Source organism: Artemia franciscana, chromosome 3 (assembly GCF_032884065.1).
Source record: "Artemia franciscana chromosome 3, ASM3288406v1, whole genome shotgun sequence".
Classification (NCBI taxonomy): domain Eukaryota; kingdom Metazoa; phylum Arthropoda; class Branchiopoda; order Anostraca; family Artemiidae; genus Artemia; species Artemia franciscana.
This window is the reverse complement of record NC_088865.1, coordinates 6219301-6246559: the sequence shown is the minus strand read 5'-3', so window position 1 is coordinate 6246559 and position 27259 is coordinate 6219301. Positions and strand designations below refer to the sequence as shown.

Genomic DNA, 27259 nt, shown 5'->3' with positions numbered 1-27259 from the left:
GGTAGGGGTCAGACTATGAAGTAAATGTTAATGTTTACAGCCTTTGTCTAAAAAATTTTCTTTTATATATTTGCTTGTGCTACAACCCGTCCATATTTTGTTGTTTACGAAGGGTTATAAATAAATTATTCATCCGTTCAAATTTATCAGGACGCATCTTAGAAATCACATTTTCGTTTGAAATTTGCCGAAACAATGTTCTCATCTGAGGGCGCTATTAGGAAACTGGAGAGCGAAGCCGGCTTATCGTTCCATGGTTTGTTTCCATTCTTCACGACAGCCGAAAGCTGCCAGACTGAGATTCGCGAGAAGACAAGAATGAGCTAAATTTGGAAAGCAAATTAAGCCCTCTAGCGGATAGTGTTTCTGACTAGTGGTTTTTAGCGCTAAATTCAAATTATTACACTCATAAATTTAATAAAACTTCCGATTTCAAATTTTTTCATTATGTAGTCAATGACTTAAAGAGATGAATACTTTTATTTGAAAACCCTTCAAAATCGTGACTGAAACCAATTGGTTTGAAATAAAAATTGATTACACCATCGAAAGCTCGGTTAATATTTAAATATTTTGCAGTTTCTGTCATCATTCACAACTGTCAGTGATAATTGACTCTGGTCGGTCTTATAAGGCAGTTTTGCTTTCCATTGGTTTTTCCCCAACTGACAGTATTTTGCCACAAGATTCGGCTTGTCACAAATAGCTCCTCTAAGCTGACATTGTTAACCTGGAAAAAGTGTTATCTTAATAAATCCCATTTCACGGTACTAGTTGATCCTTACGTCGGTAACTAATAGGTTAGGCTTGTGCTATTTTGACAACCTCTCTTGGGTAGATAGCAAATTGTAATTAAAAAAAGAAAATACAAATAAACATAGGTCAGTTGCAACTATAAAGCTATACGCGTAATTTTAACGTTTTAAGTTAAGGTGATGATTCAATTGGGTTTTGTTAGTAAAGAAAAGGAAATAAAAACTAAACAAAAAAGTCGTAATCAACCATGGATAAAATCTTGACCTTAAAAAATTATAGCGCCTACTCTATAAACAATTTGTTCATGGACATTTTTTTTACTTTTTACGAATCAGTCAAAAAATTTCGAGGGTAGGTTCAAAATCGGTAGCACCCCCTCTCCCTAGAAAGATACGGCCTTAGTGTCTGTCTGGAGAATCTAACCTACTCTCTTTACCGGTTTTAGTGCAGGAGTACTACAGTTTTCAGCACTTACGGCATAATCTGGAGGAACTATTTAGCTACAAGTATAGTTCCATAGTGATTAGGTCAGGACCGTACGTGCTTCACTAACGCCAGGGCTTCAATTCACGAAAATATAGAGAACCATTGGCAAAGATTTCTTAATTTTTTATGACGATACAAAATGTATTTATCAAAATCTTAGGGATTGGAGCAATTTTTTTTTCGATTAATTTCCATGAAAATAGCGAAAAGATGTTTTTAAGCGTCTAGGGAGAGGGAGCAGTTGCCATCCCTTCCAAATTAGTGCCCTTGCGCAGCAAAGTCAATACCAATCCGTGTTGAAGAGGTCGTCTCTGTTGAAGGTGAATATACCTCATATTAATACAGACTTATTTAAATATAGAACAGGGGCGGATCTAGAGCAAAATCTTGGGGGAGGTGTCAATATAACAAGGGCGTCAATAATCAAAATTTTTGGAGGGGGCGATGCGACAAGGTTGAACATAATTGACAAAACTGGATTTTGAAAAAAAGAAAAAGCAAGAGATGAGGGTGTCAGAAAGAATTTTTGGGAGGCCCAGGGTCCCCCCGACCCCCGGATCCGCCACTTTTATAGTGAGTAACATAAAAACATAGAGACTAATAAAGATTTATCAGTCTTCTTAAAATATTCCACGTAAAAAGCTAAGGTTCGAGAAAAATTAGTTTTTTACCATTTTTTCCAATAACTTCAAACAATACATTGTTACCGGGAAAGAACAGGGAGAATGTCAAAATTCACCTGCGAATTTTCATATTCAAGTTGGAGATTTCGGACATTCACTGGTGAATGTTAATATTCTCCAATTTCGGTCTATGCAGCAACTTTTTCTTGATTATATTTAATTAATAATTTACTTAATCGTTAATAATTAAATTAATACTATGTTAATTTTAATTCAAAAATTCAATTAACTAAAATTAAAAAAAAACTAATACTGATAATAATTTAATTTAACATTTCATTAATAATTAATATTAACTGTATATAATTTACCAAGTAAATTGGTAAGATCTTCGTTTTATGCCAGTTAGTCATGTTAAAAAACTGTTTTTATATCTGTTCTTACAAAGTTTTTCTGGTACTATCTTTTTTCGACAATCTCAGGGCTTACAGGGGCTTTGTAATATATATATATATATATATATATATATATATATATATACAATAATCAAACATATTCAGCAAAACATTAACTGTTTTATATTTTACAAGCATAAATTATACAACCATGAACTAAAATATCTACCAAACAAATACATAATTACTGGATATGCAATGTCAACTCAATATTAATCCTGTAACTAATTTTAAATAGGGCGCAATATCACGTTGAGCCCAGCGTTGATTGGTGTGATATGAATCACAAGAATTTCACGCCACAAGAGGCTTATACAAAAAGTCCAGAGAGCAGATTTCACCATTCTTAATTTATGTATCAGATGGCTAGTCGAAACCACGCCTTACTCTCGTTCCGAAGTATTACACTCCAAGGATGTAACTGAGAACCAGACCAAATAAGCAAGATAAATGAGTGTTCTACTTTAATTTTATTAGCTGTATTTGCCTTATTCACGCAAAAAATTTTTTTTAAACTTGTTTAAAAAAAAACGAATAAGGAGCAATATTAAAACTTAAAACAAACATAAATTATTCTGTGTATGAGTAAATTATTCTGTGTGCTTATTAATTTTGAACCCCCAATTTTAACACTAAGATTGGACTTGTTGTCCGAGTTCTCCATGAACTACTGCTCTAACACAGTGGCCGTTGACGCAGAATAAGAAGTATATTGAAAACACCATAAACATTTCGTGATTTAGTTGCTGCCTTCTTCTGAACACCCCACTCTTTATGATAAAGTTGTATCGTGTCTTACAGTGAAAGGTTGTATTTAAGCAGTCGTTCTTGAAGAATTGAGACAAACAGTCAAAGTTTAGCGTATACAGCAAAGGAGTTTAAGGAGGAGGTAGCCACTAAACCAAGGAAAGTTATACCTTTACTGCTACACCCCCCCCAACATCCAATTTTGGATTCAAATTTTGAAATGGTCTTGTTGTTCAAAAACTTTGAAAGATTTAATAAGTGTACCTTCGAGTTCAGCATAATTCCCATTATCATCCTGCCTTATTGGCCATTGTTTTTTGAAAAACATTGTTTATGAACCCTTTTTTAAACTGCTTGATTGTTCAAAAATGAACGATCTTTATTGTCGTTATTCACCAATCAGGGCAAGCCGCTACAATAATTAAGACGGGCTTGATTATGTTCAGAAGATCACAGATTTACGGACTTGAGACCAGGCGCGTACTCATATCACTTTTTCCGGAGGGGACATAAACAAGACACATTTTATTTAATAATTTGAATAAGAAGTAACCACAAATTTTGCAATTTTTTGGGAGGGGGAGGTCTAATCCACCCTCTGCATACGTCCTGGGCTGGGAGCCCTTATTTTAGGTCCTAAAGAACAGACAGATCTACTTCGTGATTCTTTCGCATAAGTTCTGATGATTCTAACGAACTAATCTCGGATATACCTTTTATCTACAAAAACGATTTAATGATTATAAATTCTCGATACAGAACTAAATCACTACACATTATTTACCATCAAACAAAAAAGAAACAAAGAACAATTTGCAAGACAAGCAGTTGCCAAATGACAAATATCCAAGACGAATCCAGAGAAGATGAGAAAATTAACCCCTCCCCTCCAAAAATTTTTGACTCAAAGTAGCAATATTTACTATTTTCACTAGAAATTATAAAAAATGTGATTTCTGGGAAAAGCTTCAAAACTGATTGTGCCTATGCATGGATTGAAGTGATATTTAAAATATGATGGCCTAACCAAGTGACCCGTGGCAGCCTAATGACACTTCCATCACCTCCTCTTAGAACAAAATCACACATAACTGTATGCTTATGGAATGCATGAATAAAATTTCCTCAAAGTTTCATGTCCTACAGAATTTTGAAGGAAATTAGATTTTGAGAAAGACAAATCCTTATTTACTTTAGAGTGGCTCCCCAGTAATTTTCGGTACATACATGGTACCCTCGTTTTTCAGTGCCCTCTGAGAGGGGAGGAAGGGCGGATAATTTTTATGATGTGTAGAGGAGCATAGATGGTTGCCATAAGTTTTGAAAAGTGTCATTTAAGAACAAAATGTCCAGAGGCTTCAAAAATAGGGTTTAAAAAGTTTTCAGACTTAAGGAAAAATTTAATTTTAAATTAAATGAGTATTAAAGAATCATAGCCACATAAACATACTCAACATCAAGTAAGGGGAATCAAGTCATGGACAGATAACATTTCGGATTAGACAGCGCACAACCTAAATTTGCTCAACAATGGTCATAAGCCTGTTTTCAATAATTTTCTTTTCAGCAAAGTTTTTTTTTTCTGAACCGCCAATTTCTGCTTCTCCTCGTCTGTTCCCCTACTATATGTTGCTCACCTCGATTCTTTTTTTTTTACTTTTTATAGTTTGCCTTTACTTTCAGCTCAAATATACTTTCCTTTCATCCTGAAACACTGTTCTTTAATGAAGTATGAATTCAAATTCACTCTTCTCATCTTTTTAGAAAGCCTAAGAAACGAAGTAACGACCCTTGCCCAGGTGTCGAAGCTGCCCAAAAAGCGATATGTTACCCTTGAGCTAGGTTAGATTTGAGTATAAACCTTCTTCGATAAATCTATACGGAAACTAACAGTGAAAGAACAGAAATCAGAAAAAAAACTCACTATAAAGTCAATTTAAAAATGTAAAAAAAATAACAACAGAGAAAACATTAAATCATACATAGAAACACTACCTGACTGGCAAAGCTGGTTTCAAATGCATCATAAAAAATAAAGTAATTATATTTCATAATAAACAAATATTGAGAAAAGATTTGTCCATATAGTGTTGGCTTGTAATCTGTAATCTGAACAAGAAGACTTAAACACGATGTCCCATTCCTAAGTCCTCAGGGAATTTCACTTTGTCAAATAGATTTCAATTTTGCATTTATTTTAAATGCTGGATTTGTTTATTTATAGCAACATATTTCTTTATAAGGAGGGTCAAAATTGAAAATGGATAAAAATTTAATTTTATCTTAAGTGTTCTAAGGACAGGATTTCACAAAAAAGGTAAGGAAGTATTTTGATAAAACAAACTTTGTTTAACATAAATAATAAACATTACTTATGCCTGAAGTGTAAGAATTCCGAAACTAGCTATGACTATTTGTCAATTTCGGCAGGCCTATAATGATATTTTCAGTAAGAACTTTTAGTGAAATCCACCAAAAAAGCATTGAACTGCAATAAAAGCTTTGAATATTTGAACCCTAGATGCAATACGAGGAATTTGGTATAAAAAAAAAAACCTGGATGCTTTTTGTCAATTCTCATTCTTTATTTTATGCAATTTACATGATATTTGAAATTCACGACAAAGCGGCTACCCAAAGAATCTGCATTACTATTTATATCAGAAGTACTCCAGACTGACTTGGCGAATATTAAGGTAAAAAAAAAAAAAAAAAAAAAAAAAAAAAAAAATTAGATATCCTTCACTTTCTTGTTCAGCGGGAGAGTTGATTTTACAACCATTCGGGATTTAATCTGATTTTTACTTCTTTTCCGAAGCTTGTATCTAAGCATTTTAAATAAAATAAAATTTAGCTTCTGTGGTAAGCAATCTCAGTAGCAACAACTGTATAGGTTAAACAGATACTGCTTTTTTCTTGGTTTTTGATTTTATTTAATTTTAAGTTATTTCAGATTTTATATTGGTTTCTTAGCGTTGATGATGCTTTGTTTTATACAGGCGAAATATCCGCGTCGGGCTAGTTTGTCTTTTTCTTCTACTGGCCGTAGTCCCTCTTCGTCTTGAGATTTTTCTCTCTTTGTTTTTAAAATGACTTAATGTAAAAAAAAAAAGGTTTTAAAAATGCAATGCATAAATACTCAAATATACTGTTTTGTCGTTTTGTAACATACAGCCAAACAATATCGTTAATATCATGCACATATAAAAAATACAGAGTAAATATTAGAAAACAAACAAAAACTAACTATTAGAAAGGCAACAGACTGTCAAAAGAAAGAAAAAATTTTGACATTGTGTAATTTCAACATTGATATCAATGTTGAAATTTAATTAAATTCAAATTTAATTAAATTTAATTAAATTCAAAACTTGTATACATCCTCTGTATTTCAGTTGTATATTTTGACTTTTATGTTCCTAGAATGGATTATCTCACGAGATGTGTAATCTGAAATGTAATCCAATTTTGGCACGAGTGACGTATCTAAATGTTGCTCTTTCAGAACATTGGATAATGGGCAATTTTTTCAACGTTTTTGTGCAATTCATCAGTTTTTTTGGGAAGTTTTAATTGTTTTTTTTTTACGGATAAAAATCTTCTTTAATTAAATAGTTTCTTGTCAAAAATGATGAAAATAGCCTCAACATTTATTCTTGATAAGGTCAGACTGTATCAAGCTGTTAAATCAAACAAATTACCGAATCGTTTACCGAACGACCATAAATTACCGTAACGACCATACTAACATTCTAAACTTCTGGGTCTGCCTCAGTGTCCACTTGATTGCATGCGGCAGATTCTGAAATAATCCTAGAAAAAAGACAACAAAATGAGAGATACATAGATAGAGAAATGAGAGAAAAAAAAGAGAAAGAGAAAGAGAAAGAGAGAGAGAGAGAGAGAGAGAGAGAGAGAGAGAGAGAGAGAGAGAGAGAGAGAGAGAGAGAGAGAGAGAGAGAGAGAGCATATGTTTCAATTCCCGCTCGAAGATTCTAGATACCAAATAGGGTACGAGATTATAAATAACTAGAAATTGTAACAACTTTACCAGAACAGATCTAAGTATGAAAACTTGACTGCTCAAGTCATTTAAAGAAATAATATTTTGTGATTAATATGTTTACGACCTCCCCACTGTTTTCAGGGAGTATATTTACTTACGTTTCTGGGGAAGCATAAATATAGCATGACGGGACAAATCATATTTCTGGGGTACGAAAAACACACAAAAGGGGCAAACTTTACATTAAAATAAGAAGTATTTCAAGTAAAACAACTTCTTATAGAACACTTGACCTGCTCTACATCGACTACCTTTATACAAGTTTGTCCAAAGACCCCCCCCCCCTTCCCTCAAACATGGAACAAATTATGCAGCTACGCTTGCTCCTGGGTACAGGTACATCCTAGATGGGTTAGTAAAGGCTCAAGACATCATTCGAAGCAATTGGGGTCAAGCGTCCCTGTAAAATCAGATCATTATTTACCTTTTCTAGTTATTTTATCATTTAGCATTACCACTTACCATTTTTAGCTATTGATTTTTATTAAGCGTAAATCTCTTAGCCATCAAATAATCCTGCCTTAAGGATGAATTTCGTCAAGGTACACCTATAGCAGCAAAGCTACGTGCCACAGTGATACAACACTTTTTTCCAAATATTCCTGTTGTTGTTTTAAATGGGACATGCTTCATTAAGTACCACTGGAAATATCCAATAGTTTTTTGTTTTTTTATACAATAAAGCATTGTATAGATGTATATATTTATTTTATATCATTCTAGTCATACCATATAGAGTCTTACCTGACTGCTCCTCTAATCGGATGCGGTAGAATTTCTGGCTGGAGTAGGAAGGTAGATGGCATGACGTCCATTGGCTCCTCCATAGAAACACCCAATTCGTTTGAATTAAAAGTCTGAGGCGGTGTTATCTGCCTTCCTAGAGTAGGTAACTTCACGAAATGACCAGTGTTTTTACTAATAATATCACTGACCGACACTACAGTTCTTCCGTGTTTTACAGAGGGAGTCACCCGTTGCTTTACAAGCGGTGAAGAGGTGTGGAGAGGGGTCCCAACAGTTTTGAAGCTTTGAAAGATCGATGAAGGCGATTGGAACGGATTTTGTATGCTCTTATTGTAGGAAGGTGGTGGTCTTAAGGGGCTATAGGAAAGCGTGGATGATAGTTGAGCTTTTGTAACAGTCGAGACGGGCTCCAAACTATCGTTAACGATCCTTTCTACCAATTGATTGGGCGGATTTGACTTTACTATCGAATCCTCTAATATTTGCTGCAATATGTCAGAAGATGATTCAAAATCAGTCTTTGGAAGCTGGGCAAACGCCTTGGTTCGTATAGGAACCTGAGTTTTCACACTGTTTAAGCTTTCGACAGCATCGGTTGTATTGAAGAGATTTGTCGGTGGATCTAGTACAACTATCTGCTGATTTCTATCATTATCAATTTTTGGAGAATTGAAACCTCCTGATTCAGCTACCGACTTAAATTTGTGGCATTTTATTACATCATATGAACTGCGTCCAGCTTCAGAACTATTACCTTTTACATTTATTTCGCTATCTATCAATATATCATCATCGTCACGTTGAAAACCCAATGAAGATGAACTAGAAGCGGGTTCATCCCTTTCTAAATCTATTATTTCAAACTCTGGATTCGAAAGGGGTCTTGAACAGAGCTTTTTCTGAGATGCTCCCTTCGATAATATAGACTCAGCAGAACTTGGAGATGGTTTTGGTAAATCAAAAATTGTAACTCGTTTCTTCGGTATATCAGCTGAAGTACTTAGATCCATCGCAGCCGTGGAATCTTTTAAACAATCAGCAGCAACCGCTTTATCTGTTGAGCGTTCAGAGACGGCAGGGACTCTAGGGTTTACTTTTCCTTCACTACTAACCCCAAATCGTACCGTCAAATCCCAAGTCGTACCGTCAAGGTAAGGCTTGCCATTATTTTCTATAGGCTTGCTCAGCAACATATCCAGCGTCGTAGCCAACATCTGTCGCAGCGGATCATGGACCATCAAAGATTTATTAGATTTAACAGGTGATCTTTCCCTTATTGCCGTCTCTTTAAGCGTTTTATTTGTAAGCTTGTTCAAACCCATATTTATCTCATCTCCAACCAATTTTCTTTCAGTGTTCAATTGCTGTTTCTTCACAGTATCCTCTTCCATAGTTTCTTTCAGTTTAGAAACAATTTCTTCGCAGTTAGAACTTTCAGATTGGATAAGTAAAGGTCTAGAAAACAATTCGGCGGGTTGTGTAATCTCAACATGGCCACCTTCGTCACAAGTCTTAGGTGCATTAGTAGACTCAGAATGAGATAAAATACTATCATCATGTAATGAAATAGCAGAAGTATCAGATGTAAAGCCAGGGCTAGCAGTAAGACTGGTACTATCATGAGAAGAAATGGCTGACTCCATCGCAATTTCTGACAGCTTACGCGAATATCTCCCTCCTCTGGGGCGTCTTTTTGGTCCATATACTTTTTTACCGATTCGTTGCTTCTGAATTTTAGCACTCGGATCATATGGATTAGGGATTGCATTATCTTCTTCCTTATTATAACTACCTGTCAAAGCCTTTTCAAGATCAACGACTTCCTTTTCCAGCTCACCAACAATTTCTTCATCTTCTATTTCCAATTCGCTAACCTCTTCCTCTTCCTTATTTTCTTGACGGCGGCGTCGTTTTGGCCCATATAATTTCTTAGCAATTTGTACCTCCTGAACTCCAACACTTGAATCTTTTGGATGCGAGTTTTTATGATCTTCTTCCTTATTGCCACTACTAGTCAAAGCTATTTCAAGATCAACGTCTTCCTTCTCCAACTCACCTTCAATTTCCTCATCTTCCTTTTCCAATTCAAGGACCATTTCCTCATCTCCCCTAGTTTCTTTACGACGGCGTCTTTTTGGCCCATATAATTTCTTAGCAATTTGTACCTCCTGAACTCCATCACTTGAGTCTTTTGGATGCGAGTTTTCATGATCTTCTTCCTTATTGCCACTACTAGTCAAAGCTCTTTCAAGATCAACGTCTTCCTTCTCCAATTCACCTTCAATTTCCCCATATTCTTTTTCCAATTCAGGGACCATTTTTTTATCTTCCTTATTTTCCTTATGACGGCGTCTCTTTGGCCCATATAGTTTCTTAGCAACTTGTACCTCCTGAACTCCAACATGTGAATCTTTTGAAAGAGAGTTTTTATGATCTTCTTCACTAGTGGAAATAGTGATCAAAGCTTTTTCGAGATCCGCAACTTCCTTTTCCAATTCATCAGCCATCTCTTCATCCTCTTTATTTTCCTTAGAGGATAAGTCAGTCTTTAGGGTCACAACTTTCGGAGAAGAAGCAGAAATATCAGAAGAAAACTCTGTCTCAGCTTCAGAACTTAATGGCCTTCTAGAAAACCTTCCCCTTCCACGGCGAAATTTCCGGCCACGTGGACGTACAACTTTTAGTCCACGTTGTGCACTAGTAAGTGACGACTTATAGGTCGTTTTGCCCAAGCCTTCTAAAACAGGAAATATATCTTCTTTATTATCATGGGCACCAGTGAAGGCTTTTTCATTATCAACATCTTCTTTTCCGACATCACGAATCATTCCTTTATCGTTAAGATCTGATGAAAACTCAGTCTCACCTTCAATATTTAATGATCTTCTAGAAAAGCTTCCCCTTCCACGGCCAAATTTGCGGCCACGTCCACGTATAACTTTTAATCCACGTTTTGCACTAGTGAGTGATGGCTTATAAGTTGTTTTACTCAAGTCTTCCAAAACAGGGAATATATCTTCTTTATTATCTGTACCGGTCATGGCTTTTTCAGTATCAACATCTTTTTTTCCTAAATCACAACTCATTTCTTTATCATTCTCATTTTTCTTAGCAGATAGTTGAGTACACGAAGACAAATGCAGTGCAAGATCAATCTTTCTCACCAACTGTTGGCATTCTGTACAGAAAAACGTTTCATTAGACTTCTCAATAAAGCGTGTAAGACAAAGACGCATATGGACATCAAGGTCTGGTTGTGATGGAAACTGGATGTTGCACACAGGACAGTCTACACTTGGTGTTGGTAATGGAGTTCCTAGGCTCGTCAAACGATCCACTGAATGGTGATCTTTGTAATGCAGATGCCTATTGTCAGTAATTTTATCACATACGTTACAGCGAAAATCCCCGTTGTCAGTCCCTTGACCTATAAAAGAGGATGTGCGTCACAAAGTTTCTACAAAAAGTCAATTTTACTTTATGTTTTCAGTGATTACTGCAGATCGAGTTCAGAGATTGAAAACATACAAGACAAAATCATTCCTAGGCACCATCTTTTCAGTTTTTCTGGGGGGGTGTCTCTGAATTTTGATGCAGGTATCCCCCCTCCTCCTACCCTATAGGTCTAGGCTGCTATATATTGAAAAAAAATTCACAGGCAGATATACCCTCAACATTGAGTATGATTTTGATGAAAATTATACCATGGAATTTGACGTGTCTGAGAACTCTAAGGAACATTCCTGAGAGATTGGAGGCTTTAAGCTCCTTGTTACAATTGTAAGAAACTACATTTTTTCGAGAAGGATGGCCATGGATACGTGCGTAATTGTTTAGTTTTTGTTTCAATTTCCTTTGTTTCTTTCAATAAAGGAAATACATCTAAGTTTAATTTCTTGTCTTTGAATTACATCCTCCCGAAAGTTGCAACTTCTATGCAGAACAACAACGTTGATCATACTACAGAAAAAGATGGCAGTTTTAGTATTATCCCAATTTTTTGCGATGTCGCAATTTGATTTTTGTGGTTTGATAAATGAAATGAATTTTAGCTTCATTTATTTTGTCCCTCAATTACTTCACGAATAAAATTCTTACAGAACAACAATGTTGACCCAAACACACAATCTTTTCTTAGTTTCAGTATTATCCGATTTTTTGCCGTGTCCTACTTTAGTTGGGTTGTTTTGGTAAATGAAATGCATTTAAGTTTCATTTGTTTATTTATTTTTTTGTCTCTCAATTACTTAAAACAAATTCTGCACGGAACAACAGTGCTGACCAAAATACACCAAAATTTTTTAATTTCAGCGTTATCCAGATTTTTCTGATGTCCTAATTTAGTTTGATTGTTAAGATAAACGAAACGTATTTTAGTTTCATTTTTTTTTGTCTTTCAATCACTCCACGATTGTCGCAACTTCAGTCTAGTGACAGATTAAGTATTTTACGCACAAAGATTGAGTTTCAGTACTTTATTGACTTAAGTTTCACATAAAAAATTCACTTTCTTTTCTGAAGAAATTTCAGTTTCTTTTCTGAATTCTGAAAACGATTCAAAATAAAGATTCAGTTTCAGTACTTTATTGACTTAAAGTTCCTCGACATGCCTTCGTTGACTTAAATGGGACATTTCTGAAGTCTCTTCCTGGTGATCCCTTTTTGGTGACATTATAATATAATTTCTCTTTGACATTAGTGATACTTTCTCTTTGAGCGGCAAGCATTATAATCAATCAAGTCCAATTTCTAACAACAATTTCTACTTAACTTCAAACTTTTGGTTTTCTTTTTTAATGTCTTTGCTTTAATCCATTGTCAAAATATACTCAAATATTTTTGCAACGACTTTATAGTTGTAGAATAGTTGTAGAATAATGAATATATTTAATCTGCTGGATTTATCCCCCCTCCAATACCTTTTTCATCTTCTCCCACACACACCCAGGGCAAAAACTACCATCAAACTACAATTCCAGCCACCCCACCCCTTCCACCCACTCCCTCCAGAATTATATTCACCTCCTCTCTCTCCTCTCTCTCTCTCCCTTCGATCAACCTAATTCATCTATTTTAGACCGTGTCTAAAAGCTATATCTTTGGGGATAACATGACTTCTCCCCCCACCAGTATCCTTGGTGAAATGGTTGTGTTATGTAATTTGTCCATTGCTTAGTCAGTGTTTGTTAAATTATAATCACACTCGTGGATAAAATCAGAACTAAGCATAACTAGAGTGTAAGTCCAGTATCCCCCCACCACTTTACTTACACTTTAGTTATGCTTAGTTCTGATTTTATCCACGAGTGTGATTATAATTTAACAAACACTGACTAAGCAATGGACAAATTACATAACACAGCCTATTTTAGACTATATTTAACCTATTTTAGTTATTTTAGACTATTTTAGGGTCTAAAATAGATGAATTAGGTTGATCGAAGGGAGAGAGAGAGGAGAGAGAGGAGAGAGAGGAGAGAGAGGAGAGAGGAGAGAGAGGAGAGAGAGGAGGTGATGTCGAGGTGAATTAGGTTATTATCAAAGTCTCAGAGACATCAATCGGATTCTAGAGATATATGAAGTGCAAACTTTTCGAGATTCAGTCAGACACAGCCACTACTACCACCTAACAAGTGGTATACTAGCGTCTGAAATAAATGAATTAAGTTTTTGCGAAAGTCTGAGATACATGAATGGGGTTCTTTTTAGATATGGAGACATATGAGCTCACAAGTGGTATACTAGGGTCTAAAATAGATGAATTAGGTTGATCGAAGGGAGAGAGAGAGAGGAGAGAGAGGAGAGAGGAGAGAGGAGAGAGAGGAGAGACCTCACAAATGGTATACTAAATTCTGGAAAAGATGAAAAAGGTATTTACCAAAGTCTGATAGCGATTAATCGGACTTTTTTTAGAGTCACAGCCATATGAAATACAGACGCTCCTATTATATTTTGTTTGTATTAAATAAACGAGTTATGTTTATAAGACAATCTCTTATCAGAACATACCTTACGGACCTACATAATATTATATAGCATATTTGTCTGGATCTGTGATGTCTGAGGACTTGGAAGATTTATTTGGGAGGAGGGAGTTTTTGCGTAAAAATTCTCCATAGGAAACTTTTCGTTGGAGAAATCCTACAAAGGCGAATCGTCTGCTCTGACGAATCGTCAGACGGAGTCGTCTGCAATAAACTTTCCTGGGGATGCTTAGCGAGGATGAAATCGTCCAGGAGAAAAATGTCTTTTTAAAAGCTTCTTATCTAAAATCTCAATAAACGCATTAGCAGTAGATAAGAATCAATAGTAGAGTGTTTACAATGAAATGGATTGGATAAAGCATTTTCAACGAACTGTAATATTGTATTTAGTTTTTAGCTTGTTCCAATATGCAGCCAATGAAACTACGAATATTCCTCCTTTAAACATAAACTGCTCAGGTAATTTTTGCATGTATACTTTATTGAAACCAGTTGATGGAGGAGGTAAAAAAATCACATCAGATATATACATATATATATATACTTTCTTTTCTGAAGAAGTTTCAGTCTCTTTTCTGAATTCTGAAAACGATTCAGAATAAAGACTCAGTTTCAGTACTTTATCGACTTAAGTTTCACATAAAGAGTTTAAATTCTTTTCTGAAGAAGTTTCAGTCTCTTTTCTGAATTCTGAAAACGATTCTAAATAAAGATTCAGTTTCAGCACTTTATTGACTTAAGTTTCATATAAAGAGTTTACTTTCTTTTCTGAAGAAGTTTCAGTCTCTTTTCTGAATTCTGAAAACGATTCAGAATAAAGATTCAGTTTCAGTACTTTATTGACTTGAGTTTCACATAAAGAGTTTACTTTCTTTTCTGAAGAAGTTTCAGTCTCTTTTCTAAATTCTGAAAACGATTCAGAATAAAGATTCAGTGTTAGTACTTTATCGACTTTTGCCTAATTTCTCCCGATCTAATTCGTTTGTTTACTGATGACATTTTTCTTTACTCTGCAAGTAGCACAACTTCTGTATAGTGACAGATAGTAAATCAGTATTAACTGCTATTCTGGTAAATTATCTATTCAAAAATAGTCAACTTTTTTACAGTAAAGAGTGAGATTAAAATTAAGGAATGGGCACATTCACTCGAGCACAATAATAACAAGTTGCAGTAAATTTAATATACTAGAATTGTTTTTAGCAACATATTGGCAGAGATATCACAAGGAGCCATCCTTCTGAGCCTGCATAATGAAATTGAAGGTGATATTGTTTAACACCATTAAGTGCTGTTCCTTTTTTTTAGAATAAAAAATTTTGTTTGTTTTATAATATCTTTTTAAAACATCTATTTTTTGCTTGAAAGTAAGAAATTTTTTTATTGTTAAAAAAATTTTTTAGGTGATATTGGTGAAATTTAAGGTGATATTGTTTAATATCACATTAAGCATTGTTCCAGCAAGTTATTCATCATTTTTATTTTTTTTTAAATCTTGATTGTAGAGTGATATTAGTTGTATCATTAGTGATTGAGTGATATATAGTGATATACTCCACAACCACGATACTACTGCTATCACCCAACCGAACTCTATTCGTCTTAGTGACTTTTTGAGGATTCTCTTTTTTTCATATCTTTTTTGTTTGAAAATAAGAAATTTTGTTTGTTTTATAATATCTTTTTTAAATATCTCTTTTTTGTTTGAGAATATGAAATTTTGTTTGTTTAATAATATCTTTTTAAAATATCTCTTTTTTGTTTGAGAGTAAGAAATTTTGTTTGTTTGAGAATAAGAGATTTTGTTTGTTTTATGATATATTTTTAAATATCTCCTTTTTGTTTGAAAATAGGAATTTTTTTTTATTGTTTAAGCCAATTTCTTTACTAATCATTCATCCTTTTTTTACCTTAACATTTCTATAAAGGTATTTCTATTAGGCTTTATTCTTTGAATCACAAATTTGAGAGGCGCTAAATTTTCGTTCTTTCTTTGCCACGAGAAGTGGACTAAGACAGAGAGAGGTGGTTACAAGATGACTTTACCAGATTTTTTCTTAAAGCCTTATATTCCCCTTGAGACACATACCAAACATCTTGCGATCAGAGGATACAGCTCGTTGAAACAAAAAAAAACAAAAAAAAACAGAAAATTGATAAGAAAATGGAATAAATGGAAAAAAATTCATGGAATAATTACCATGAAATTATAAAACTATAATAAGATAATAATATAATGTTTTATAGGATGTATATAATAATAATAATAATAATAATGAAGAAAATTGTGAGTTCACTGGGCGGGTAGACCAAAAGCCACCCGGGTACCTACCAATCCGTATTTGCCCTTGAAGGAGTCTGTCACTTCGACATTGTCGCTGTTACGACTTAAGGTCGAATCTGACATATCCACACTTTCGAGATAATTGCCAAATACCATTTGCTAGGCCATTCTTAAAGGGCCTAGCAAATGTTTTTTTCAATCAAACTTCGATCCTAATTAGTCCTGCTGGTCCTTCCATTAAAAAACAACTTAGCATATCAGTTTTTGGCAAACATCCCACAAGTGTAAAAATATAAGATAGGACCTTTAGGGAGTGAGAGGGGGAATAGGGGGTAAAGCATGGCACTTAAACATGATTGCAATAAATATATTACCTTTTACAACTGGCACGAAGTATCTTTTACTACATCGGGACATGTGCACATAATAAGGTTTGGCAGGTAATCCACAGTAGACACAGTTCTTCGTACACAAAGACTCCTCCCTCTCTGATTTCTCTGATCCTGGCCTAGGTGATTCATTTGGTGGCTGAATCTCAGGGTTTTCCAATTTCGGCTTAAGCAAATCAATCGATGTCTCAATTTCTTTTTTTGTTGATTCTGTCTTAGGCAGATCAACCGGTGTCTGAATCATTGATTGTTTTGATTTTGGCTTGGGTTTATAGTCCGAGGCTTGGGTCGTTGTTTGCTTCGATTTTGGCTTAGGTTGATAACTCGAAGCTTGGATCATTATTTGCTTTGACTTTGGTTTAGGCTTGTACTTAGAAGTCACGGTTGCCGATTCTATGGTTTTCGGCTTAGCGCCATGATCAAACACCTGACTCATTGGTTGGGAATCGACTGGCATCTCCTTGACCTGGTCAGATGTCGACTCGGCGTTATTATGCGAAGCCTGAAACCTTATTTGCTTTGATTTTGGCTGAGGTTTATATTCCGTGGCCTGAACCGGTATTTGCTTTGATTTCGGCTTGGGCTTATAAAAGGAGACCTGACTCGTTGACTTGCATTTGTCCTTCAACCCCTGACTTAGGTCTTGAATTTCTGCATCTTTACAACTTGGCTTCGGAACGTGCACCTTGTGTCCAGACAAACCACCTTTAAGATTAAAAGAAATGTATGTTAAAAATAAATCTAGCTGAACGTCAACTGAATTACACAATTTACCAATCGGTTAATTTAATTAGAAAGTCAACTAGATATGGGATTTATATTTAAAGAGAAGCTTGAAGACGGATGCTTGAATGAACTACCTATCAAAAGAATATAATATTTACCCTGTTCCAAACATAATAAATTTACCAAGCCTAAACACAACCACAAGCAATTGTTAGCACAGAAAAAAAGTTTATAAATTTGAATTGCAGTTCCGAAAAGTAATACTGGAAATTAGCTGTGAAGGTGGGTAAGCCATGTTTTAGAAGCAGGATTACCGAAAACCTGCTTGTTGGGAATGAGCCAAATTGGCTCTTGACCCTTAAAAAAGCAGCTTTTCATCTCACAGGATGGGCTAAAGTCACAAGGAAGGATCTAATGGGAACTGAAAGAGTTAATTAGCATATTTTGGGGTGTCGTTTTCTGGTTCCCCCTCAGTTACTTTTGACTCTCATAGAGATCACTAAACATTTTTAATTTTCAATAAAATGAGCCCACTCTGAATTCCCTCCCACAGGGAGTGGTCCTAAGACAAAAACAAAATTTACACTGTACTAAAGGCAGCTCTTCAGCGGTGTTTTTGAACTATAGCACTGAAATATAGGCAGCGCTTGAGCGGTATCTTTGAAAAAGTTGAATATGAAAGTAAAGTTTTGTTCGAGAAAACAATCCTATTAGAGATATAGCTAAAAGGAAGAAAAACCAGGTAAAGTATCAAAGAGAGCTAATGAAGTATCTTTTGCAAGAAAGCAACGCTATATGAAGAAGAGACAAAAAAGAGACAGAAAAAAAGAAAAACACAGAGAAGACAAAGAAACAAACAAAGAAGACAAAGAGAATACAAAACAAACAGACAAGAAAACAAAAAAGAAAAGAAAAAAAAAACAAAAGAAAAGAGACAATGTGCTACAAAATGTGAAAATCATAGTCGGAATTCTTTCTTTTGATGAAGTCACTTTGCATTGAAGGAGCTGATGCAGACTTCAGAGAAGGATCATTCAATTGAACATTGACATCCCTAATTTCGGAAGTAATTTAGCAAACGTCCACCCTCTTACACCCTTCATAGCTACCTGCCCTTTCCTTTAACCCCCAAAGACATCCTATTAAAATTTTGAGTAATTTACTCATGATTAGCCAGTGTGGTCTCAGAAAATATCTATATACATATATATATATATATATATATATATATATATATATATATATATATATATATATATATATATATATATATATATATATATATATATATATATATATATATATATATATAAATTTGTAATAATAATCCATTTTTTCTTTCATTAAAAATCAAATTAATTGAAAGCACGGAGAAAACCGAAGAGACTAGAATTTTTCTGGGCTTTCAAAAATCCAAGCTAAATATGGTTCTGGGTTAGAATGCTTTACGTTTTTTGTTACTTTTAAAACCTTATTAGTGTTAAGCAGGAGGAGCACTTTTTATATCGAAATCATATATTGTAAATATTTGCTCGAACGCCGTTCGCTTCCACTTTCTGGTTCTTGTGTAGAATCACTCCTCCTCGTAGGGAAACAACACAATTCTGAAAACAACTATAAAAATTCTAAATACTCGCCTATATCATTCCTAAATCCGCTTCGACTTATTCTACCCCATCCCTAAAGTACAACTACATAGCCCAAATTTTGTATTCTCCGTACATTTTCCATGTGTCACCACTTTCTGCCTTTTTCCTCAGATACATTTAACGGCAAAGACGCAACGTGGATAAAATCAAGAAACGTAAAAATACATGGAGAATATATAATTTGGGCTGTATATTCGCATATTAGGGAATGGGGGGAGTAAAGTGAAGGTCTTTTATGAACGATACAAGTCAGAGGTCCTCAGTGTGAGGTTTGGACCCCCAGGGGGGGAGGGGATCAAAAGCTTTATAAGGAGGGGGAGCAAGATAATTTAAAGATTAAAATTGAATTGGCAGGACAAGAAAAACTTGAGAAATTGACGTAACAATAATCACGTCCTGTAAAATGTAATATAAACATTTTAGATTTTTTTGGAGTTGTTTCCAGAATTTTAGTGAATCCACAAATAATTTTTTGCGGCTGTTTGTGACTATTAGTGCCTGCCTTGCAATTATTCTGTGATTGTACCCAATTACTATAGTTGTGATTAAGTACTGAACTTTAGAAATAGCAAATAGTATCCCTCCATTTGATAATTGTTATATTTTTTTTATTATATTTTTCTGAAAATTTTCAAACAAAGCCAGTAATTCCCCCTCCCCCTCCAGCTGTCTGTATTTACTGACTTTGATTGATTTACATTGAAACTGGTAATATGAACCTACTGTTGATTGGAAATAAATGCAAAACTCAATACAAAGCAACAAAATCAGCCAACTTTTACCGTTTAGGAGCTACCGTTACTTTATCTCGAATCACTTTATATTCTTACTAGTGGATGCTTTACTTTTGTTCAGTTACGGCTGTGGACTCGATTACAAGTTAACCGACTCTGACTCCAGAAATTTTAAATATACTGACTCCGACTTCATTCAGCAAAAATCTACTAAAAATCAGACTGCACAGCGATCCCCCCCCCCCCGAGACCCTTTGCTTTTTACCATTTTTTTCATCTCTGATCAAATTAATTTTCATCTTCGCGACAAAAATTATATTCAAATTTAATTTGTCCTTAAGGTCGGACTTCAATCCTATAACAGCGAGTCCTATCGTACAGAAAGTGATGACAGAATAGCCCCTAATGTGATTCAAGTTTGTTCAAACTCGAACAAAGTTGTTCAAGTTTGTTCAATATTTTAACCACGGGACTGAGCTGCGCAGGGTGAATCGTATTTCCAACATACGAATGACGTCCTACTTACCCTCCCCCCACAGACAATCTACCCACGGAAGTGCAATCTTCCTATAAAAAACCTTTATGTGTAATTTCTCTAGAATTAGTTAAATTTACGTTCATTTTATTTTTTCGCCAAGTCATTTTGATAGTTGGGACCCTTGAACTATACAAAAGAAAAACAAACTTATTTCACTAAAAAATCCAGTCTAAACAGACAATTTTTTTCACTTGAATATCTTACCGAGATCAAACAGTTCGTGGTAACGAACTGTAGTAAGGAGCGACCCGGCTCAATAGTAACCAAAAGTCTAAAAAATGGAATTTTGGTACCAATAGCTACATCAAAAGAATCGCATTTTAATGCTGATTTTAAATATATAAGTTTCATCAAGTTTAGTCTTACCCATCAAAAGTGACGAGCCTGAGAAAATTTGCCTTATTTTAGAAAATAGGGGAAACACCCCCTAAAAGTCATAGAATCTTAACGAAAATCCCACCATCAGATTCAGCGTATCAGAGAACCCCACTGTAGAAGTTTCAAGCTCCTATCTACAAAATTGTGGAATTTTATATTTTTTGCCAGAAGGCAGATCACGGATGCGTGTTTATTTGTTTGTTTGTTTTTTTCCCAGGGGTGATCGTATCGACCCAGTTGTCCTAGAATGTTGCGAGAGGGCTCAATCGAAAGGAAATGAAAAGTTCTAGTGCCCTTTTTGAGTGACCAAAAAAATTGGAGGGCACCTAGGCCCCCTCCCACGCTAATTCTTTTCCCAGAGTCAACGGATCAAAATTCTGAGATAGCCATTTTATTCAGCGTAGTCGAAAAACCTTGTAACTATGTCTTTGGGGACGACTTACTCCCCCACAGTCCCCGTGGGAGGGGTTACAAATTCAAAACTTTGACCAGTGCTTACATATAGTAATGGTTATTGGGAAGTGAACAGGCGTTTTCAGGAGGATTTTTTGGTTGGAGGCAGGGGTTGAGAAGAAGGGAATATGCTGGGGGAACTTTCCATCGAGGAATTTGTTATGGGGGAAGAAAATTTCCATGAAGGGAGCGCAGGATTTACTAGCATTACTTGAAAAAAACAATGAAAAAGTTGTTTTTTCAGCTGGAAGTAAGCAGCAGCATTAAAAGTTAAAACGAATAGAAATTATTACCCATATGAGGGGCTCACCTCCTCCTAATACCTCGGTCTTTACGCCAAAGTATTTTTAGTAATTTCAACTATTTATTCTGCGGCTTTTGTGATTCAGGGGTCATTCTTAATGAATTGAGACAAAATTTAAGCTTTAGTGTAAAGAGCGAGGTACTGATGAGGGGGCGAACCCCCTCATATATGAAATAAAAACATAAGAATACAAAAGTTCTTTACGTAAGCTAATTTATAAGTTACGTATATATTTTACTTATAAAAAGATTCGTAAAAAATTAAAAGTTCTAGTTGCCTTTTTAATTAACCGAAAATCGAAGGGCAACTAGGCTTCCTCCCCCGCTCTTTTTTTCAAAACCATTCGATCAAAATTATGAGAAAGCCATTTAGCCAAAAAAAAAAAAAAATATACAAATTTCGTTTTAATCATTCCTCTGCGGATAGCCAAAATCAAAACATGCATTGATTCAAAAACGTTCAGAAATTAAATAAAAAAACAAGTTTTTTAAATGAAAGTAAGGAGCGATATTAAAACTTAAAACGAACAGAAATTACTCCGTATATGAAAGGGGCTTTTCCTTCTCAACGCCCTGCTCTTTACGCTAAAGTTTTTTACTGTTTTAAAATGTAGAGTTAAGAGAAAGAGTCAAACTTTAGCGTAAAGAGCGGGGCGTTGAGAAGGAAAAGCCCCTTTCATATACGTAGTAATTTCTGTTCGTTTTAAGTTTTAATGTCGCTCCTTACTTTCATTTAAAAAACTTGTTTTTTTTAATCGCTTACAAAGTTCAATTGACTTGCTATGTCAACCTGAAAGGTTCAGTTGACTTGCGAGGCAGCTAATCAATTGAAAAATGGCCGCATATACAAATTTGATACAAATAAGAGGTCAAATAGATAGTAAAATCAACCACTGTTAGAGCGTTTTCAGAATAGCAATGATGTCATTGATTGGTCTAGTTATCCTCGTCCCACCCTCAAACTTCATTTTGACAGTTTTTTTCTTTTTTTTCCGTAATTTCATCTAGAAGAGAATTTAAGAAAAACGTATAACGTGTTATGCTACTTGTGGAGATATATTACCTAGTCTGTGTCAGGAGCACAAATCAAACAGTTCGTGGTAACGAACTGTAGTAAGGAGCGACCCGGCTCAATAGTAACCAAAACTCTAAAAAATGGAATTTTGATACCAATAGCTATATCAAAAGAATCGCATTTTAATGCTGGTTTTAAATATATAAGTTTCATCAAGTTTAGTCTTACCCATCAAAAGTTACGAGCCTGAGAAAATTTGCGTTATTTTAGAAAATAGGGGGAAACACCCCCTAAAAGTCATAGAATCTTAACGAAAATCACACCATCAGATTCAGCGTATCAGAGAACCCTATTGTAGAAGTTTCGAGCTCCTATCTACAAAAATGTGGAATTTTGCATTTTTTGCCAGAAGGCAGATCACGGATGCGTGTTTATTTGTTTTTTTGTTTTCCCAGGGGTGATCGTATCGACCCAGTTGTCCTAGAATGTTGCAAGAGGGCTCATTCTAACGGAAATGAAAAGTTCTAGTGCCCTTTTTAAGTGACCAAAAAAATTGGAGGGCACCTAGGCCCCCTCCGACGCTAATTATTTTCCCAAAGTCAACGGATCAAAATTCTGAGATAGCCATTTTATTCAACGTAGTCGGAAAACCTTATAACTATGTCTTTGGGGACGACTTACTCCCCCACAGTCCCCGTGGGAGGGGCAACAGTTACAAACTTTGACCTGTGCTTACATATAGTAATGGTTATTGGGAAGTATACAGGCGTTCTCAGGAGGATTTTTTTGGTTGGGGGGAGGGGTTGAGAAGAGGAGGATATGCTGGGGGAACTTTCCATCGAGAATTTGTCATGGGAGAAGAAAACTTCCATGAAGAGAGAGCAGGATTTACTAGCATTATTTTAAAAAGAAATTAAAAAATAAATGTGAAAAAGCTTTTTCAGCTGGAAGTAAGGAACAGCAATAAAACTTAAAACAAACAGAAATTATTACCCATATAAGGGGCTCACCTCCTTATGATACCTAGCTCTTTACGCTAAAGTATTTTTAGTAATTTCAACTATTTATTCTACGGCTTTTGTGATTCAGGGGTCATTCTTAATGAATTGGGATAAAATTTAAGCTTTAGTGTAAAGAGCGAGGTACTGACGATGGGGCGAATCCCTTCATATATGTAATAAAAACATGAGAATACAAAAGTTCTTTACGTAAGCTAATTTATAAGTTACGTAAATCTTTTACCAATAAAAAGATTCGTAAAAAATTAAAAGTTCTAGTTGCCTTTTTAATTAACCAAAAAATCGGAGGGCGACTAGGCTTCGCCCCCGCTCTTTTTTCTCAAAATCATTCGATCAAAATTATGAGAAAGCCATTTAGCCCCCCCCCCCAAAAAAATATGCAAATTTCGTTTTGATTATTCCTCTGCGGAGAGCCAAAATCAAAACATGCATTGATTCAAAAACGTTCAGAAATTAAATAAAAAAAAACGAGTTTTTTTAACTGAAAGTAAGGAGCGACACTAAAACTTAAAACGCACAGAAATTACTTCGTATATGAAAGAGGCTGCTTCCTCATCAACGCCCCGCTCTTTACGCTAAAGTTTTTTACTGTTTTAAAAAGAAGAATTGAGAGAAAGAGTCAAACTTTAGCGTAAAGAGCGGGGCGTTGATGAGGAAGCAGCCTCTTTCATATACGAAGTAATTTCTGTGCGTTTTAAGTTTTAGTGTCGCTCCTTACTTTCAGTTAAAAAAACTCGTTTTTTTTAATTTAATTTTCAGTAAGAATAACAATTACAATATGGCATTCAAAAGCTTCAATCCTAGAGAAGGTCAATAATAGACAAAATAAGATTATATGATGAAACTGGTACTTGCAATTCTGAGACTAGATAAACAAAGGAAGAAAAAAAGAAGAAAACATACTTATGGGTGCAGAGGTTGCCGATTCAACGCCTTCAGTTTTTATACTTGGTGTACCTACACGATGCACTTTCAAAACATCTGTTGAGGAGTGGCCAGTGGAAACTGAATTTCGGCGATATTTACGCCTTGGAGATGATCCTTCTAGAAGGAGAAATTTGCTCTAATGACATGCCTGTATATAAACAGGTGGTTGAAAAACTCTGGCCTAAAATTTAATTTCACCTAATATTACCTCTCTGGGAAAAGCCTCTTGAGATTCTCAGCCCTTAGGGGTTATACATGTGCGCTGGTATATTATAATATTACGTTTAATATATGTTTTATATTTTTTTTGGTGCCCAACCGCCCGCTTCTGTTTGATTAATTTTACTTAATTAAAGCATGGAAAGTTTCAGGAAATGTTGGAAACCTCTCTGGGAAAAGCCTCTTGATATTCTCAGCCCTTAGGGGTTATTCATGTGCGATGTTATATTATAATATTACATTTATTACATATTTTATACTTTTTTCGGTGCCCAATCGCCCGGTTCTGTTTGATTAATTTACTTAATTAAAGCATGGAAAGTTTCAGGAAATGTTGGAAACCTCTCTGGGAAAAGCCTCTTGATATTCTTTGCCCTTAGGGGTTATTCATGTGCGATGTTATATTATAATATTACATTTATTATATATTTTATAATTTTTTCGGTACCCGACAGCCCGCTTCTGTTTGATTAATTTTACTGAATTAAAGCATGGAAAGTTTCAGGAAATGTTGAATGATTGCACTGTCATTGGGAGAGCGTATACTGACAAAACTTGGAAAGTGCATTAACATTTAAATATGGTCAAAAAATGGCTCAAAAACCTACTATCACTAACTATTCATAGCATAACAATGAGGAGAGTTCAGCTACGGACGCTCTTCCTCTACACAAATTTATTCATGTCTCAGCTCGTTACCTCTCACTCGATGTCCTAATATCTTTTAAGCCCCTTCTTGTGATCTCTTTTTACCCCATTCGGACCTTGTGATAACGTGAAGGATAAAAGTGCCTCTTGATTAACCGTTTACAGGTTCAGTCCCATGTGCCGGAATGAAAGGAAAAGAAAATAGAATATGGTATATTACGTCCTATGGTGGCGCAGTGCGTTTGACCTTAGCTTGGTAATATGGGACCCAGGGGTGGAACCCGGCTGTAGTACACACTGCAGGGTCTACGCAGGGAGCTTAGTAGTCAAGAAGCGCCGTTAGTCCGATTACGAATACTACTACTAATAACAACTCACCGCAGTACCAAGCCGCCTTAGGCCAACACAGCCACGCCGCTACTCCCCCATCCCAATCTATTCAAAACCTCACTTTTTACACCATCCCAGAAAGTTCTGTTCTTAAATCTTTCTTTATAAGATCATCCCGCTCAAACCGCGGACAACTTGTTTTTCGCTTAGCCCAACACGGTTGGCTGAAAAGCAAATTTTTCGGCAATCTGTCATCCTTAATCCGCAGAACGTGCCCTAGCCATCTCAACTTTTCTCTCATTATAGCCATATAAAGCGAGATTGGACCACACTTTTCGTACAGCCTACATTTTGAAATTCAGTCAGTCAGCTCGGTTCCTAGAACAATCCATACGCGATTTCCCTGGAAATATCTAGCATATCTTCCGTTTTTCGGAGCGCCAATGCTTCAGAACCATATTTGATCACTGTCATCACTGTAGCTTCCTAAATTCTAATCTTGGTTTGCAGACTTATCTTCCTTTTCTTACTTACTTACCCTATTCGGGGACAACTTGTTTTTCATTTCACCCCCTAATGGATAACAATAAAGCACAACATGTAGATCAAACAGTTCGTGGTAACGAACTGTAGTAAGGAGCGACCCGGCTCAATAGTAATGAAAACTCTAAAAAATTGAATTTTGATATCAATAGCTACATCAAAAGAATCGCATTTTAATGCTGATTTTAAATATATAAGTTTCATCAAGTTTAGTCTTACCCATCAGGATCTTAACGAAAATGACACCATCAGATTCAGCGTATCAGAGAACCCTACTGTATAAGTTTCAAGCTCCTATCTACAAAAATTTGGAATTTTGTATTTTTTGCCAGAAGACAAATCACGGGTGCGTGTTTATTAGTTTTTTTTTTGTTTTTTTTCCCAGGGGTCATCGTATCGACCAAGTGGTCCTAGAATGTCGCAAAAGGGCTCATTCTAACGGAAATGAAAAGTTCTAGTGCCCTTTGTAAGTGACCAAAAAAATTGGAGGCCATCTATGGCCCCTCCCACGCTCATTTTTTCCCCAAGTCAACGGATCAAAATTTTGAGATAGCCATTTTGTTCAGCATAGTCGAAAACCATAATAACTATGTCTTTGGGGATGACTTACTCCCCCACAATCCCTGGGGGAGGGGCTGCAAGTTACAAACTTTGACCAGTGTTTACATATAGTAATGGTTACTGGGAAGTGTGCAGACGTTTTCAGGGGGATTTTATTTTGTTTGGGGGTGGGGCTGAGGAGAGGGGGCTACGTTGGAGGATCTTTCCTTGGAGGAATATGTCACGGGGGAAGAAAAATTCAATGATAAGGGCGCAGGATTCTCTAGCATTACTATAAGAAAACAATGAAAAATAAACATGAAAACGTTTTTTCAAATGAAAGGAAGAAGTAGCATTGAAACTTAAAACGAACAGAGATTATTACGCATATGAGGGGTTCTAAAAATACTTTAGCATAAAGAGCGAGGTATTTAGGAGGAGATAAATACCTTGCTCTTTATGCTAAAGTATTTTTAGTAATTTCAACTATTTATTCTGCGGCATTTCTGATTCAGGGGTCATTCTTAAAGAATTGTGACAAAACTTAGGATTTAGTGTAAAGAGCGAGGTATTAACGAGGGTACAAACCCCCTCGTTTACATAATAAAAATATAAGGTTATGAAAGTTTGTTACGTAAGTTAATTCTTAAGTTACGTATATTTTTTACTAATAAAAACGTTCGTTAAAAATTAAAAGTTC

General features: G+C 35.3%; 1 protein-coding gene across 4 annotated transcripts in view; it reads right to left on the bottom strand.

Annotated features, from left to right (window-relative positions):
- Positions 1–461: 461 nt before the first annotated feature.
- The window catches only part of LOC136024806 (uncharacterized), an 83912-nt gene continuing 57114 nt past the window's right edge, over positions 462–27259 (bottom strand). For 2 of the 4 annotated variants that reach the window (XM_065700275.1, XM_065700273.1), the window contains exons 4-7: positions 24256–24396; positions 16523–17242; positions 7878–11307; positions 3782–6880 (exon numbers count right to left, since the gene is read on the bottom strand). In XM_065700275.1, the coding sequence (XP_065556347.1) occupies positions 6820–6880; positions 7878–11307; positions 16523–17242; positions 24256–24396 (4352 nt within the window). In that variant the 3' untranslated portion in view covers positions 3782–6819. Of the gene's footprint in view, positions 731–3781; positions 6881–7877; positions 11308–16522; positions 17243–24255; positions 24397–27259 lie in introns of those variants that run through there. The other 2 variants (XR_010616926.1, XM_065700274.1) reach the window with 2 other exon arrangements.